This window comes from Ranitomeya variabilis, chromosome 5 (assembly GCF_051348905.1).
Source record: "Ranitomeya variabilis isolate aRanVar5 chromosome 5, aRanVar5.hap1, whole genome shotgun sequence".
Taxonomy (NCBI): domain Eukaryota; kingdom Metazoa; phylum Chordata; class Amphibia; order Anura; family Dendrobatidae; genus Ranitomeya; species Ranitomeya variabilis.
This window is the reverse complement of record NC_135236.1, coordinates 473928373-473946554: the sequence shown is the minus strand read 5'-3', so window position 1 is coordinate 473946554 and position 18182 is coordinate 473928373. Positions and strand designations below refer to the sequence as shown.

Here is an 18182-nt window from a genome sequence, read left to right as displayed (position 1 = left end):
TGAGCCCTCGTGGGCAGGGTCCTCACTCCTCCTGTACCGGTTATGACTTGTATTGATTAAGATTATTGTACTTGTTTTTATGATGTATACCCCTCCTCACATGTAAAGCGCCATGGAATAAATGGCGCTATAACAATAAATAATAATAATAATAATATTAGGAATTAAATGAGCATATGAACTGTGCTAGGAGCATGTTATGTGCGGTATCATGGCGTCATTCCTTTGTTAGCCGGTCAGTTCATTACGACAAGATACATGAGTCTTGTCCAGACCTTGTTTGGGTGCGCTGTGATCCCATTTTCAGCACTTCAATCCCCAAATCCCCGAGGCACAGATTTTTTTGCTGCCCCATTAACTGACCTTGTAGTAGGTGTTTTCTTTTGCCCCATTTAGTTCCACTTGCCAATTGCTTTAGTTTTGCTTAATTTGTTTGGAGATCAATTTACAAAAGAAAAGTGTAATCCCTCAGGGATACTGTCCACACATAAGCCGGTGACGCTGAGTGCAGACAGAGCCTTTCTTCCTCGCTCACAACTTCAAATATAAGAACTGGAGATAATAACCTATGCAATTAAAATGAACGTACACCAGCTTGTCACTTGTTCTGTATGTATAGGGAACGATTGCTGCTCTGCAAGGGTTCACCTTCTGCATGCAAGAAATATACAAACCACACATGTGTATATCATTAGCAGAGAAATGACAACGTGATAAAAGGAAATAAATATAATAAATATAAGTGTACATATACATTTCTATCTAACGATATTACACCCGTGTACTTCATTCTTCATTAATATATTTCTCATTATAGATAGATAAATAAATAGATAGATAATAGATAGATAGATAGATAGATAGATAGATAGATAGATAGATAGATAGATAGATAGATAGCTAATATATAGATAAAAGATAATAGATAAATAGGTAGTAGATAGAGCGCTAGATAGATAGATAGATAAAAGATAGATAGATAGATAGATAGATAGATAGATAGATAGATAGATAGATAGATACATAAATAGATAATAAATAGATAGATAATAGATAGATAGACAGATAGATAGATAATATATAGATAAAAGATAATAGATAAATAGGTAGTAGATAGATAGATAGATAGATAGATAGATAGATAGATAGGTAGATAGATAGATAGATAGATAGATAGATAGATAGATAGATAGATAGATAGGTAGACAATAGATAGATAGATAGATAACAGATATATAATAGATGATAGATAATAGATAATAGATAGATAGATAATAGATATATAGATAGATAATACATAGATAGATAGATAGATAGATAGATAGATAGATAGATAGATAGATAGATAGATAGATAAAGCTTCTCCATTGGTCCGATTGTGATTAATGTTAAATCTATAATAATACAATATTATATATATAGATAAATAGATATATAGATAGATATGTAAATATATATTAATATATACATAGTAGATATATAAATAGATATATACACCCACACACAGACACGTAATATATATACACATATATATATATATATATATATATATATATATATATATATATATATATATTTATTTATATTACATTAATCACACTAGGACCAATGGAGAAGGATTATAATTTAATACCGGAGCAATTATAGTGGACTCTACATATCCAATATTTTTTAGCACCTGGTGTTATTACCTTTTATTTGTTAGATACTGATGAAGTAGTAGTAATATAACGGTATATATAACATTATGGCAGTATTCTACGGAATGATACAGCTCCTGTACATATGTAAGTGCCATTCAAGAGGCAACATAATAATAACTAATGGTTTAAACTGGCATATATGCATTATATTAGCATTTAATACAGTCATATTTTACAATTAATTAATCAATTAAAATGTTGAATTGTAGAATATTATGTTTATTAATTAAAATAATAATAATTGTATTTAATATATACAGTGAATAATCAAATGCAATTTTATCCTACTCATTTTATTTAAATTGTGCCAATATGATCTTAATTAGTATTTTGTAAATATACAATTGACACAACAACATGCGAATATATATATATATATATATATATATATATATATATATATATATATACACATATAATAATACAATACACATTGCCCAGACACATAATAACTTGCAAGATATACTGTTCTATGCATGGATGTATTCAGCATGTTTAGGAGGACACAAGTCAAATACTACAATAAAAAGTGGATGAATGGCCCAAAAAGTTCCAGAACACTGTTAGTAACAAAATCAGATTACAGAAAGTATGTAAAAGGTGGATTTTACAAGACCTTTAGATGCTCAGCTGAAAATACAACACAATTGAGCTTTCCATAGTAGCTGTGCAGTTCAGTTCTTATTTAGACTTTCAGTATTGCTATATAATGCTAGAATTTTAAAACATCAAACACTCGCAAATTGACTTCATCATCTGCTTCCTAAAAAGACATTACACATGAAATTCATTAGGCAGACTGATTATTTGCCTTCCATTTTAAATGGGCCATACATTAAAGCTTTATATGTGAGAAAACCATGCAGAAAAGTGTGCCCACTGAATTGCTAACATCCTCTTTACCTTCCTCCTTCCTGAACCAAATGTGCCCGCCAGCTCAATGTGACCCAAGTGTTGTTGCACCTTGGCAAAAGCCTGCTAATGGCTTCATTACCACTTTAATTACCCCTAACAGCTCCAGTGATGTGCTGCAGCCTTTGGGAGACTTGTCATTGAGCTGTGTGAACTAGCCGAGTGAACCAGGGGTGGAGATTCACGAAGCAGCTGGGACCCATCTGGAACTGTGCAAAGAAGCAGCTACTGGCTACTGTTGTGACACCAAACACTCCAGTTATATATATATATATATATATATATATATATATATATATATATATATATATATATATATATACACACACAAGTATAGGTCTCCCCCAAAGTGACATCTTCTGCAATTCTGAAGATATGAAGATGCACATATACAGTCTGCTCGGTCAGTTAGAATTGCGCCATGATGTCCTTTTTAAGATGCTTAACATTAACTATGAAGCAAGAAATTACAATGTTACTTTCCAATCACATAATCTGGGAATTTCAATATTCTTATATGACACGTCCAAATATTAATCTGGAAAAAGGAACAGTTGACTTAGAATTAATTTAGATTTTATAGTGAAAATTAGAAAAATATTCACCAGTAGAAATTCGGGTTTTCATAAATATGTTTGAAAAGCACACAATGCTACATGTTGAAGGCAACCAAATGATGTGCTTCCATGCAGATATAAAATAACCTTAGACAAACAGTAATGTGTCAAAAAGCTAATAAACTGAAACCAGACTTTGGAAAGGGAGGGTCTTCCTAGACAGCCCCAGCAGGGGGATGTTTTGGGATATGCTAATGGAAATTAGTCTCAGTGGACCAACCTCCTTTCAAGGTGATATATATAAAGCTGGTGCTTCAATAAAGAGACACTGAGCCTAGGCTTACTAATTATTGAAGAAGCCAGTCTACGAAACCCTATAGACATTTCCTGGGGCTTTATCGCTTCACCCTGAGCAAGCATCTATTTTATTTCACAAGCACTAAGCATGGAGTTGGTAGACAGTTGCCATTTTTCCCCATCAGAATTCTTCTATGACAGTTCCTGCATCCCTTCTCCCGAGGAGGAATTTACAGATGACTTTGAGCATGGGATGTCTGTCTATGAAGCGCACAAACAAGCCTTCCAGGAATCAGATGAAGAAGAGCATGTAAGAGCACCCACCGGTCATCACCAGGCTGGTCACTGTCTCATGTGGGCTTGCAAAGCCTGCAAAAGAAAGTCCTCTACGATGGACAGAAGAAAGGCAGCAACCATGAGGGAGAGGAGGAGGCTGAAGAAAGTTAACCAAGCATTTGAAACTTTGAAAAGGTGTACCACTACAAACCCCAACCAAAGGCTGCCCAAAGTGGAAATCTTAAGAAATGCAATCAAGTACATAGAGAGCCTCCAAGACTTGCTAAGAGAACAAGTGGAGAGTTATTACAGTCTTCCAGGACAAAGCTGCTCTGAACCTAACAGCCCACTGTCCAGCTGCTCAGATGGCATGGTAAGTGTTCTTCTTAATGATACATAGCTTGGCATTGTTGTGGTACAGTAGGCAGAGGGACTGTATTTGTAAACCGTGGAATTTATTGCAGACCAGTAGACTACAGAGACAATATGTGATACTTCTGAAGAAAAATAATGAGAAAAATATTCCCATGTGAGCTTACATTTCCACGCAGTGTACAGTTGCCTGCTTGTTTATATCTATAGCATTGTGGGAAGCTTTGGAAAAAAAAAACTTCAGTTAAATTAGTAGAGCCTCCCCCGGCCCCAATCCATTCTTCATGCTTAACATGTTACACATTTTTGTGAGATTGCAATTTAGGCATGCTGCTCATTTTACAAGAAACCTCTGAATTAGCAGCAGTTGATGTCATAAAAGAACATGGGATACATCTTCCAAATCTCTAGCTTAAGGTGTTAAGCACAGAGGGCCCCTAATGCAATGTACAGATTGAAATTTGCAGTGAACTCAAGCCATATTCTTTTTTATCTTTCTAGTTGGAATGCAGCAGCCCACAGTGGTCCCGAACAAATAACAGTTTTGACAATACCTACTGCTCTGACTTATCAACATGTAAGTATTTTAGCTATACTTCGGGTTGACATTCAGATTGTTGGCCACTTGAGGTTTTATGATGTTTACATGTCATTATTAATCTGAAAAGAATGTTTATCTGTATTTCTATATAAGACCACTGGAATATTGGGATGATTTCTGCTCAAAGACAAACCCAGCAGCTTGTTCTACCTTACCAACTCAACACTGTTACATCTGTAGACATATTTCAGGCTTAGACAACCTACAGATCTCCATCTGATGTCGATTTATAAGTACCAACATAATGTGCAGGGATAGAAAGTTCATCAAGAGCTGGATTGCCACGTTATAGATAGACTATAGGTCCTTCATGAAAAATGATGACTAAGTGTAGACTAAAACAATGCATTTAATATGAAACTAAAAGCCTTTTTTTCTTCTGCAGCATTTCCTACAAATAAACTGACCGCACTCTCCAGCCTTGACTGCTTGTCTAATATAGTGGATCGAATCGCCTCCGCTGAGCAATGTGTTCTTCCTCTTCAGGACTCCAGCTCCTCATCTCCTTCCAACAGCACTGATTCTATGCCCAGTACCCCGGAAACCCCAGATTCTCGACCTGTTTACCATGTGCTCTAGATGTAGCATCTACAATGAAGAAGGCCATGTGCTTGAAACTAAGACAATTCCTTGAAATCAGAGGATCACTATCTCTACATATTGGGAGCAATACATTGTACAGTATATGTATATATAAAGGACGTAATTTACAGGCCTAAATTATATTTCTACATGGCTACATATCTTATTTAACTGGACTGTGCTAATTTCTGTGGCAATTAGTATTCTTTTTTTACAAACACCAAAAATATTAAACTTCTTGTCTTTGTATTGAATTCATATAAACTATAAATGACATATAGCGCACTGTGTCATTTGGAAGGTACAACAGACGTGTGATATCCACAAATCTTGAAATGCAATTTGTAATAAATATTTTGCTTTGTAAGAAAACACAAGTGCATTCACCTCAAGAATGGTTCTTGCTATTTGTATCGAGAAGTATAACTTTTACAGAAATAAAATATCTCTTGCCGTTGCAAACCAACGCCCATTCTATATGTCTAATTGTTCTCATACATAGTACAACATCAAATACCTGGACAAAAAAATCCTCCTAAACTAAAAATCAAGAAATAACCTGACAACACAATCAGGTAGTGATTAATTCCTATGTGTGATTTGCTTATCACAATGGTCAGAAGAAGGTTCAGGGTTTGGTAAACAAAAAAGAAATGGGCCACTTAGGTCCAGCGGTAGGCATTTTCATATGGAGGTACATTTATAGTCAGTCACTTTCCACCAGGGTCTAATATATTTGGGTTGATTCACAAATTTCCTATTAGACCACAATGATTATATGTTCACTGCGCTTAATATTTCACAAAGTTCATAATGAAAGTTAAAATTGGATGTACATGTGTTCTCTATAAATGGTCTGTGGACCACAAAAGTAATTTTTCTTTTGATGGTCCCGTAAAAACTCATTATGACATTGATAAAAACACCTACATACATGATGCCACAGCACAGAGGGACTAATGAATGCATGAACTCCAATATTGCTCTAAAATGGTAAAAGCATAAAAAGGTACTTAGCGCTTTTTGATCACAAAGCGCAAAAGCTATCCAAACAAGTCAAGATGACCTTTTAGTATGGATGGTCCCTAACCACTAAATATCCTACCTCCATGGCTCAGCACCCTTATCCATCCATCTTTCCCATATAAGGTTTTAATTGTGAGCTACACCTGGTTTCCTTTTCACTCCCCATTCACATGAGACATATAGTGGCTAGGGACCATCCATATTAAAAGGTACACCTTTTAGGTGGTTGAACGGCTTCTGCGCTCTTTGATTAAAAAACGCTAACTAAGTACCTTTACATTTTGCAGCAACACTGGAGTTCATTATTTCATTAGTTGCAAAGTGCTGAAGCATCGTGTACGTATATGTTCATATTTTGGCCACATATATTTGTGCACCTGTGTGTTAATTTAGTACTAAGTATTAGGTATTTTAAATTTTTTTGTGCATTGATAAAGACACAGTGATAATTTTACCCCATTATGCTTCTTTGAATAGGATACCGGTAAAAATCTGAAATATTATTGCACATTTACTAGCCCTTAAATAGTTATAGCTAGAATCCTACCTAATAGCCTAGAAAAGTCCAGCATCTAAAATAGTAAAATTCTAATTTTTTGGGGTGAAAAAAAATCATAAAATGAGGAAGACTGGTATGGTCCAATATCCTACAAACATTTCAAAAGTGACATTCAGTCAAATGGTCTTCCTATATGTGATACGTCAAGACCCCTTTGAAATTAAATGGTTTGTATCAAGATAGCAATTTTACATTTGCATGAGAGGGGGTTTAATCCCTCCAGAGCACTCTTAAAGGTGGGCAACCAATGATCATCTAATACGTACTGTATATATGATGTTTTTGACAATTTTTTAAAAACTATTTTATCCACTAAAAAATAAATTCAGCTCAGACATTTGAACTGAATGTTCTCACCACATTTCTGCACTCAAGTGTCATAGTCTCAAGTGTCATTTTCAACACTACATAACCATAAAGTAAAACTGACATTGACATGAAACATCATAGTCTATTTTTTTCTGTTACAATAAGAACGCAAAGATTTATTTCTAAGAATATTGACAAATGCAGTTGGCTTTAAAGGTACCGTTTCTTCATTATGACCGGAAGTAACATTTTCCATAACTACATATTAACACGCTTTGAACTTTGTTGTATGGGTTGGAGTGATGTAAAGGTGATAATCCAATATCAAGAAAATAATTGAAAGAGGTAAAATGGGAGGGATTGAATTTTCTTTGAGTCTATAAGCAAAATTTGACAATAAACATGGCCAATGTTGCAGCTCCCGCAGTTGAACAAGCAGTACATCCAATAAAAATTGGAAAGCTCAAATGCAAAAATTGTACTCTATATTATTTAATCAGAAAAATAACAAATACAATAAAATTAATACATAAAAAGAGTATGAGATACAGAGATCTCTCTTACCCAGAGGACAGGTACACAAACATTCAATTAAATACAGTACAGACCAAAAGTTTGGACACATCTCATTTAAAGATTTTTCTGTATTTTCATGACTATGAAAATTGTACATTCGCACTGAAGGCATGAAAACTATCAACTAAAACTTGTGGAATTATATACTTAACACAAACGTGTGAAACAACTGAAATTATGTCTTATATTCTAGGTTCTTCAAAGAAGCCACCAATTGCTTTGATGACTGCTTTGCACACTCTTGGCATTCTCTCGATGAGCTTCAGGAGGTAGTCACCGGGAGTGGTTTTCACTTCACAGGTGTGCCCTGTAAGGTTTAATAAGTTGAATTTCTTGCCTTATAAATGGGGTTGGGACCATCAGTTGTGTTGAGCAGAAGTCTGGTGGATACACAGCTGATAGTCCTACTGAATAGACTGTTAGAATTTGTATTATGGCAAAAAAAGCAGCTAAGTAAAGAAAAACGAGTGGCCATCATTACTTTAAGAAATGAAGGTCAGTCAGTCCGAAAAATTGGGAAAACTTTGAAAGTGTCCCCAAGTGCGGTTGCCAAAACCATCAAGCGCTACAAAGAAACTGGCTCACATGAGGACCGCCCCAGGAAAGGAAGACCAAGAGTCACCTCTGCTTCTGAGGATAAGTTTATCCGAGTCACCAGCCTCAGAAATCGCAGGTTAACAGCAGCTCAGATTAGAGACCAGGTCAATGCCACATAGAGTTCTAGCAGCAGACACATCTCTACAACAACTGTTAAGAGGAGACTTTGTGCAGCAGGCCTTCATGGTAAAATAGCTGCTAGGAAACCATTGCTAAGGACAGACAACAAGCAGAAGAGACTTGTTTGGGCTAAAGAACACAAGGAATGGACTTTAAACCAGTGGAAATCTGTGCTTTGGTCTGATGAGTCCAAATTTGAGATCTTTGGCTCCAACCACCATGTCTTTGTGAAACGCAGGAAAGGTGAACGGATGGACTCTACATACCTGGCTCCCACCGTGAAGCATGGAGGAGGAGGTGTGATGGTGTGGGGGTGCTTTGCTGGTGACACTGTTGGGGATTTATTCAAAATTGAAGGCATACTGAACCAGCATGGCCACCACAGCATCTTGCAGCGGCATGCTATTCCATCCGGTTTGCGTTTAGTTGGACCATCATTTATTTTTCAACAGGACAATGACCCCAAATACACCTCCAGGCTGTGTAAGGGCTATTTGACCAAAAGGAGAGTGATGGGGTGAAATGCCAGATGATCTGGCCTCCAAAGTCACCAGACCTGAACCCAATCGAGATGGTTTGTGGTGAGCTGGACCACAGAGTGTTGGCAAAAGGGCCAACAAGTGCTAAGCATCTGGGAACTCCTTCAAGATTGTTGGAAGACCATTCCCGATGACTACCTCTTGAAGCTCATCAAGAGAATGCCAAGAGTGTGCAAAGCAGCCATCAAAGCAAAAGATGGCTACTTTGAAGAACCTAGAATATAAGACATAATTTCAGTTGTTTCACACTTTTTTGTTAAGTATATAATTCCACATGTGTTAATTCATAGTTTTGATGCCTTCAGTGTGAATGTACAATTTTCATATTCATGAAAATACAGAAAAATCTTTAAATGAGAAGGTGTGTCCAAACTTTTGGTCTGTACTGTATATCAAGAATAATGTACGCCCATTAACCCCTTTCTTCAAGAAGAAGAGGATGTCATCGTAAGAAGATGGGAGGCCCCAGACCGCGACGCCCATCGGACCCAGACCTCAGCGGGACCGCCCCTGGGTGAGTATAATCTAACCTCTTTTTCTCATCTTTCAGGATACATCGGGGGCTTATCTACAGCATTCCAGAGTGCTGTAGATAAGCCCCTGATACTGGTGGGCTTAGCTCACCTTCGATTTTGGGGGTGACAGGTTCCCTTTAATTAGTCAGGCAGCAGAGTTAAGAACGGACTGGAGAGGTGCAAGGGTGTTAGCAGGGAGGCCACAAAGGAGGATGTTGCAGTAGTCGAGGCGAGAGATGATTAGGGCATGCACAAGCATTGAGTTTGAGGAAGCGAGAGGAGAAGAAGGAGGATTACCTCCCAAACTGTATAATGGCCCCGCCATTAGCTTCCACACTGAACTGAGACTAAGAAAACAAAAGTCCAAAGGCCATATACACAGGGATCACCTTAAATAGACAAATATTTTGTTTGGTACACTAGACAACTGAAAAAACACGCATAAAAACATTTAAAAGTCTTGAAATTACATAGAAAATATGCAGCTATGCCCGTAATAGAGCTACAGCTCTCAGGAAATTGACATAATATACATGCTTTATGAATAAAAAGATGGATATAGCCATATAAACTATTCATACAAATGGATAAGATCAGCACACCAAAAAATTCAAAAAAGAGATCATTGTACATATGTGTCATCAAATAAAGATCATGGAGATATTGATTATAGTAGGTATGTGATAATCCTAAAGAACAATTTGAACAAGTGAACAGAGAGAATATATCGCAACTAGTGTTGAGCATTCCGATACCGCAAGTATCGGGTATCGGCCGATACTTGCGGGTATCGGAATTCCGATACCGAGATCCGATACTTTTGTGGTATCGGGTATCGGTATCGAAACAACATTAATGTGTAAAATAAAGAATTAAAATAAAAAATATTGCTATACTCACCTCTCCGACGCAGCCTGGACCTCACCGAGGGAACCGGCAGCGTTCTTTGCTTAAAATGCGCGCTTTTACTTCCTTCCGTGACGTCACGGCTTGTGATTGGTCGCGTGCCGCCCATGTGGCCGCGACGCGACCAATCACAGCAAGCCGTGACGTAATTTTCAGGTCCTCAATGCCTAATTCTAGGCATTCAGGAATTTAAAATTACGTTCCGGCTTGTGATTGGTCGCGTCGCGGTCACATGGGCGACGCGACCAATCACAAGCCGTGATGTCACGGGAGGCAGGAGACGCACGCATTTTTAAAATTACGTGCAGAAATAGGCATCAGGACCTGAAATTACGTCACGGCTTGCTGTGATTGGTCGCGTCGCGGTCACATGGGCGGCACGCAACCAATCACAAGCCGTGACGTAATTTTAAAAATGCGCGCGTCTCCTGCCTCCCGTGACGTCACGGCTTGTGATTGGTCGCGTCGCCCATGTGACCGCGATGCGACCAATCACAAGCCGGAACGTAATTTTAAATTCCTGAATGCCTAGAATTAGGCATTGAGGACCTGAAAATTACGTCACGGCTTGCTGTGATTGGTCGCGTCGCGGCCACATGGGCGGCACGCGACCAATCACAAGCCGTGACGTCACGGAAGGAAGTAAAAGCGTGCATTTTAAGCAAAGAACGCTGCCGGTTCCCTCGGTGAGGTCCAGGCTGCGTCGGAGAGGTGAGTATAGCAATATTTTTTATTTTAATTCTTTATTTTACACATTAATATGGATCCCAGGGCCTGAAGGAGAGTTTCCTCTCCTTCAGACCCTGGGAACCATCAGGAATACCGTCCGATACTTGAGTCCCATTGACAAGTATTGGTATCGGGTATCGGTATCGGATTAGATCTGATACTTTGCCGGTATCGGCCGATACTTTCCGATACCGATACTTTCAAGTATCGGACGGTATCGCTCAACACTAATCGCAACCTGTAAACCTGTATAATAGCAAAGAATTTGAGGTGTGACCCATATAAATATACATCCACAAATAGCAAACAACCATGATAAGTGTAGCATTCCTGCTGCGAATTATACTTATGGATCCAAGGTAAACACTTGCTGGATCCATGGTCCCTTCCAGAGAGCAGGCAGCTCAAATCCTGTGGAAAACACTTTCTCTTGCAGCAGTGTCCCTGAGTCTATGTGCTACTGAGCTACTGGGCAAAAGCACACTACTGCTCATTATATGAAAACTGAGCAGTCTTTCAGTTTAACACAGACCCTGGAAATCGCTGTGCTCTAGGGACTGATACCCTGACTCATACAGCTTGTCCTGGCAGAGAGAGCATGCTCCTGTCCTCTGGCTGTGGATCGCCATTTTCCTACCTCTACCTACATCTTCAGTGCTCTGCACATTGCAACCTCTCAGAAGTACTGCTTCTGCCTGAGGCATGGTGCACACTTCCTGATTCAGGCAAAAGTGCACAATCTTCCAGTAAGGGATTGGGCAAAATGTGTGAATGCAGTTTTTCCCGGTAGAGAAACCAGCTCTCACCACAGCTGGCAATACATATATAAGTATATCACACATGTAGTCATTTTGTGGCGCTACAAACACGGGCACCACATATACATGGGACCCTGTGGAGAAGGCAGCTATGTGCAGACACATAGCACTGAGTGCTGTATAGAGTATAGAAACATTGGCACTGCTGATGCTTCTATTGAACCCAGTAGTCACATGATTGCTGAGTCTCTGCCTGACATGGCACAGCTGCTGGGTTTAAGCAGACCCAGATCAGCTCTTCCAGTGACTTCACATTGGCTGTATTCCCAGTATCTGGGGCTCCTAGGCTTTCCACGGTACAGTGGAAAATATGCACAAAAGTCTGTCCCTCTGAGATCATTTATGATCAATGACAATATATGTCAATTAATAAACAAAATAAAAATCAATATGACAATATTGTAAATAAATAAATGTATACATATAAAAATCCATGGAAGAATACAACAAATAAAGCCCCACTCCCATGAGGGAAAAAAACGTTATTTTCTCACAAATACATTGTATTGTATAGTTAAAGGGGGTTGTCCATTACTAGAAAATAAAAACAGTGAACAGACTTCAGTTAAAATAAAAATACTGTATACTCAGCTCCTGCAGTGGTGCCCTACCAACGATGTTGGCGCTGCTGCTCCTGGACGTGATGTGACTTCTTTTATGTCACGTGTTAGCTGCAGCCTAAGATCACAATGATGATGCAGTGTTTATTACTTTAATATTTTTACCTGCCTTTATTATTTCATCAGAGCTGATGTCCACCCTGACGGAATATTGATGAGCTGCGGCCAATCATTGGCTGTAGCTGCCATGTAACACAATGTCATGTCACTTTCTGGGAACAGAGGAGGCCATGCTGCAGGAGTTGTGCATACACTTCTAAGGATGATGGACTGGGCTGTTGCATTCCTGCCCCTGAAGACACCAATCGCGTTGTGCGTATAATGTCTTGCGTTTTTGTATATATTGTGTTGTGTAAATTGTGATATGGTAATGTATAGTGTGTAGTAGTAAGCAATATACAGTGCAGGATGTAATAATGTAAGGTATTATAATGTAAGGCATAGTGAGCATGTAAGGCATAATGATTATACTTTCATGTAGCTTGCTAGGTTGTAAAAGGAGACGAGTGCTTCACCCGTGGCTGACGCCCCGCGCTGTTTTACACTTGCCATAGTCTGCAAGATCAAAACTTGCATCTGCAAAGGCCACGCAGTACAAAGTAGACTTGAGGGTGAGAAAGATGGAGACTGCAGCACAGTCTGAGATTGCGCTGAACAAGGACTTCAAGATTGTTGTGAGTGGCGCTAAACTGCTAAACGGATACATCCATCATTTTCGCATGGGAAACAAAAGGGTGCGAAGCAGTGTCCAGCCCTTCATCTTATACACCTACAGAGGGGATTGCCATAACTGAAAGCACCTGTCCACAGCGGGGAGTGACCGCCATCACAGAGTGAGGTGAAAAGAGAAGATCCATCCAGTAAGGTGTGACCCAAAGAAATGGGCAGGTACATTAGAGAAACAGGATAGTGAGTCAGGGTGGACTCCACCCAGTGAAAAGCGGGACCATGACGAGCCTCAGTAGGCAGAAGGGACAACGCCATTCGAGGATTGTATTTCAGCCAAAGAATAGCAGTGTGAAATAATAGCAGAGTGGCAATTCATGCTGCCGGGAAGCAAGGCGACCGAGGAGAGATGTGGCCAAGGACGGTTGCGTCAGCTCATGGAGATGGTGAGCCAGGAGATGAGGCTGGCCAGCTTGGAGGAGACATCCATACAGTCTGTTCGAGGAGCAGGTATGGATGTTTCATTTCTCTGTAAACAGAGATATAAATATAGTAGGACCCCATCAACTGTTATGGGTTATGGTATATTTTTTCCATGGATGGGTAATGCAACTTTGTGTATAACACTGAATTCACAAGAAAAAAGAGTAGGCTTTCCCCCTTCAAGGATAACCTTGTTTGTAGTAAATAGTGTTACATGCAGTAATGAATACTTCTATTTGGCTGTAAATTACTTTTGGAGCAACAACAAGCTGCATTAATTTAATCTGTGGCAAGTGGGTTTCAAAATACCCTATTGCATCACATTCTGTTTTTGTCTTGTGTTCCAACAGGATTAGTGCACCAAGTGCTTATGTGTCTAGTCCAGCCATAAAAATCAGAAATGTTCACAGTAGCATGTAGGATAGTGTTTATAGCTATTTGCTTTATCTTTACATGTATTCTGTTATGTATATACACATTTTTAAAGACTTTGTTAGGGCTTCTAGGTGTGATATGTGATGATATAAAATTTTAAATTCTTGTGGTATGTGCAAATGACAATCTTGTGAAACAACATACAACATGATGTAAATTTCTTGCACAATATCTCATTAAAATTACTAATTTTGTCATAATATACAATTGTGATAAAGATAATGGGTAAAATTCTTCATGACCGGCATTTTGCTTGCGAGTCTTGATGAACAGTCATGCACCTCTTAAAGGGAACCTGTCACCCCAAAAATCGAAGATTAGCTGTGGCCACAGGCATCAGGGGCTTATCTACAGCATTCTGTAATGCAGTAGATAAACCCCGATGTACCCTGAAAGATAAGAAAAACAAGTTAGATTATACTCACCCAGGGGCGGTCCCGCTGCGTTCCGAGTCCGATGGGCATTGTGGTCTGGTCCTGGGCCTCCTATCTTCTTACCGATGATGTCCTCTTCTTGTCTTCACGCCGCAGCTCCGGCGCAGGTGTACTTTGTCTGCCCTGTTGAGGGCAAAGCAAAGTACTGGACCTCTCTGACCTTTCTCGGCACCTGCGCACTGCAGTACTTTGCTCTGCCCTCAACAGGTCAGACAAAGTACGCATGCGCCGGAGCTGCGGCGTGAAGACAAGAAGAGGACGTCATCGTAAGAAGATAAGAGGCCCCGGACCGCGATGCCCATCGGACCCGGACAGCAGCGGGATCACCCGTGGGTGAGTATAATATAACTTAGTCACCCACCAGGGCTGTGGGGTACTCGGTAAAGGGTCCTGTGGTTCACAGGGGGATGTCACGGTGGCTGCAACCCGGTCCGTGGCCCAGGGTGCCCATGTAAAAGGGAAAGGTCTTTAAAGGGATAAAGTTTATGTTCGTGATGCCACCTGTGGTATTCGGTCAGGGTGACCAAAGCTGCTTTAAGGGGTCCGCTGGGGTGATGTTAAGGCAGCTGGATGGTATACCTTCCCACAGGTGAAGTATATCCCCAGGGCTTCCCAGTGTGTAGATGGTAGAATGGTGAGAGGTGCAGTAAGGAACGAGGACACAGGTTTGCAGTCTCTTTACCTTGTTTACTGAAGTCTTCAGCAGCCACAGTCCAGGGCACTGGATCACAGGGCAGGTAGAGTCCGGCCGGTTTGGAGGCAAGTCCAGAGTCCCCTTATCCAGGTGGAAAGTAAAAGCCTTCCTCTGCGCTGTAGTGGTGTAGTCCCTTACTGCTAGAAGCTTCACATAAGGTCCTCACAGATGTTATCTCTTTATCTCTCTGTACCCCAGTTATGATAGGACAAAACCCATATGACTGGTGACTTGAGCCTGTTTATAGGGTCTCTTAGATGACCCGGCTCTGTGGGGTGTCACCGTGCCTCCTGGGTATGGGTGCGGACAGGTAACGTGAAATTAGCTGTCCTGCCGGTCTCTGATGTAAGGTGTGGAGGTCCTTACAACCTCGGTATTTCTGCTACCGATGTTCTGCACCTCAGAAGGAGGCAGCCTGCTTACAGCTGGTCTCCTTTTGGTATCCTCTCCTGTGCTCTGCTTTCCTGCACACTCGCTGCAATCAATTCTGCTTTCTAAAATGTCTCTTTCTGGGAGCTGCAGCTCTGGGGGCATGCACAGCTCCGTAAACCCTCTGTCCTCCTCAGATGGCTGTCTGGAGCTTTCTAACTTTCCCTACAGACTACCGGTTATATATATATGCGGAGTTACCTAGTAAATAGGATCAAAAGCTCCCCCTGGTGGCCTGGAGTGTGAATGTGTTGCATGTTTGTGGTACTTGGTTAAAGTTATCCTTTCCTGCCTCCAAACGTAGCATCACTCTACCCGTGAGGAAAGTGACAATACTGTGATGACCAGGACCCTGGGGTGCCACATAACCTCTTTTTCTCATCTTTCAGGATACATTGGGGGCTTATCTGCAGCATGCCGGTGGCCAGAGCTCATCTTCGATTTTTGGGGTGACAGGTTCCCTTTAATGAATTTGGCACATCTTTCAGCTGCTGCGCACCACCACAAGAAATATATTCCAGGACGTGACCGGAGTACATTTCTCTTGTAATTTATGCATTCACACATTTTGTCATGTATTCACAGCTATACCTCCATTTGGCAAAGCTCCACCTACTTTTCAAAAAGTGGTGTTGTTGACCAGGACTGGAGTAAAAACTCAAAACAATTCTAAAGTAGTTTAAACAGTTTTACACCAGAATTCCAGTGAAAATTGTTCTATGAATCATGGACTTTGTGTTGATATTGCTTCATGAGGCAAAATGACCTACTATTTTTTGTTTATTAGAAAATTACTTACTATTTTAATCGGATTTTTATATTAAATGTATTTTTAAAATATTTTTATATATTTTTTCCTTTCTATATCACAATTTTTATTAAAAAAAAAAACCCTGAAATTTTGCATTTTTATCACTTCCCTCTAGGGCTAATATTCGATTCATATTTACTGTTTCTTACAGACAATCAATATTTCATCAGACTCAATATCATCACAGATCGGATTGCAGTGAAAAGAAACTGTGAGATTTTTTCTTTTTTTTTAAATAAATATCATTATCTAACACATTTAAAACATGCGTTTAACACCAAAAATCTGATTTAAATAGGTTGTGCAAGAAATAAGAAAAAAAAAAATCTTAACAGCAGAATAGAGTCTCCAGATATTCTAGTGCCATTGCTACAGTGATCACTGGCAGCATTGTTCACTTTGAACGATCACATGTCATATTCCCACATGACAGCTGCAGCTAATCACTGGCTTGATGGTGATTAGTGGTGATTCCTGTATGTACCACACAACATCATTGAGTACAATAATTGGCTGCAGTGGTTACATAGACGTACGTGATGTTATCAGTGCAGTAAAGTAAACTAAGACTGTCGAAGACCACCAAATCAACATGGCTGGAAAAGCAAGTTATTTAATAAATGAATATTATTATTTTTATTTATTTATGTTTATTTTTGTGTAATTTTATATGAACTTACCGTGGGCGAGGCAATGTAATAGATAAAAAAAAGTGATTTTTTTTTTTTATAAATATAGACTTTTATTTGGTTCTAATATTGTTGTAGCTGTAATACAAGTATGTGAGTTATTCACTATGTTAAGAGGTGCCTCTATATCAAAATGGTCTGCAGCCTTGATGGAACAGTATGGATAAGCTCGTCCTGTTCTCACAAGTATTTATGAGTTACTATGGAGGTCAGAACTGAGGCAGGTTCTGTATCAGGCCTGTTGGTATACTGGCCCGCCAAGCACTGACACCAGTACATTGGTGGAGGCAGGTGTTATTACTGTAGCAATCTCTCAGCTAAATTCTAATAATATTGATATATTAGTGAACTGCTAACTGTACAGCCCCCTAATACATTTAGAAACATTCATTAAAAGTGGAAAAATGCCAAATTGCTATATATTATACAAAGTAGAAACATTTCCAGAAAACATGCTGATGTATGAACCATGAAGAGAAATATACTGTAACATGATCGGGTTCTAACAGGTGATGAAGACAGATCCAAGAAACTAGCTCACAAGGCATAACATGGGCCAAATATTTGGACTGCGTAACCCTGAATGAAAAGTCTCCATATCTGAGACCTGAGATTTTGTTCTACTTATCTTGTTTCAAGAGGGGCATACTGAGTTTGTGTAATGCATGGGATTAAGTTCTAAGCGCCATTGGCACAGGCATTGGCACAGGTGAACACAGTGTGTAGAATATGTCAGCAGTGCAAATATTGTTAAATGAAAAACATGACGAGGAAATTAATAAGAACAATTGAATATATACACACATATGCACCCAAACATATATAGACACACGGTAAAAATTGTTGGTATCCCTCGTTTAATGACAGAAAAACCTACAATGGTCACAGAAATAACTTGAGTCTGACAAAAGTAATAATAAATAAAAG

At 39.4% G+C, this 18182-nt stretch overlaps 1 protein-coding gene across 1 annotated transcript; it reads left to right on the top strand.

Moving 5' to 3' along the window:
• The first annotated feature begins 3465 nt into the window (after positions 1-3465).
• On the top strand, positions 3466-5749 carry MYF5 (myogenic factor 5). Its single transcript, XM_077261096.1, has 3 exons — positions 3466-4118; positions 4619-4694; positions 5104-5749. Exons 1-3 carry the CDS (start codon positions 3618-3620, stop codon positions 5295-5297), a joined length of 771 nt encoding a protein of 256 aa, XP_077117211.1. The 5' UTR covers positions 3466-3617; the 3' UTR covers positions 5298-5749.
• Positions 5750-18182: the final 12433 nt, after the last annotated feature.

Excerpts from the sequence above, each read along its gene's own strand:
- MYF5 (XM_077261096.1), top strand. The coding sequence starts at position 3,618 with ATGGAGTTGGTAGACAGTTGCCATTTTTCCCCATCAGAATTCTTCTAT. Across the intron at positions 4,119-4,618 it reads CCAGCTGCTCAGATGGCATG|TTGGAATGCAGCAGCCCACA; the intron begins GTAAGTGTTCTT and ends TTATCTTTCTAG. Across the intron at positions 4,695-5,103 it reads CTGCTCTGACTTATCAACAT|CATTTCCTACAAATAAACTG; the intron begins GTAAGTATTTTA and ends TTTCTTCTGCAG.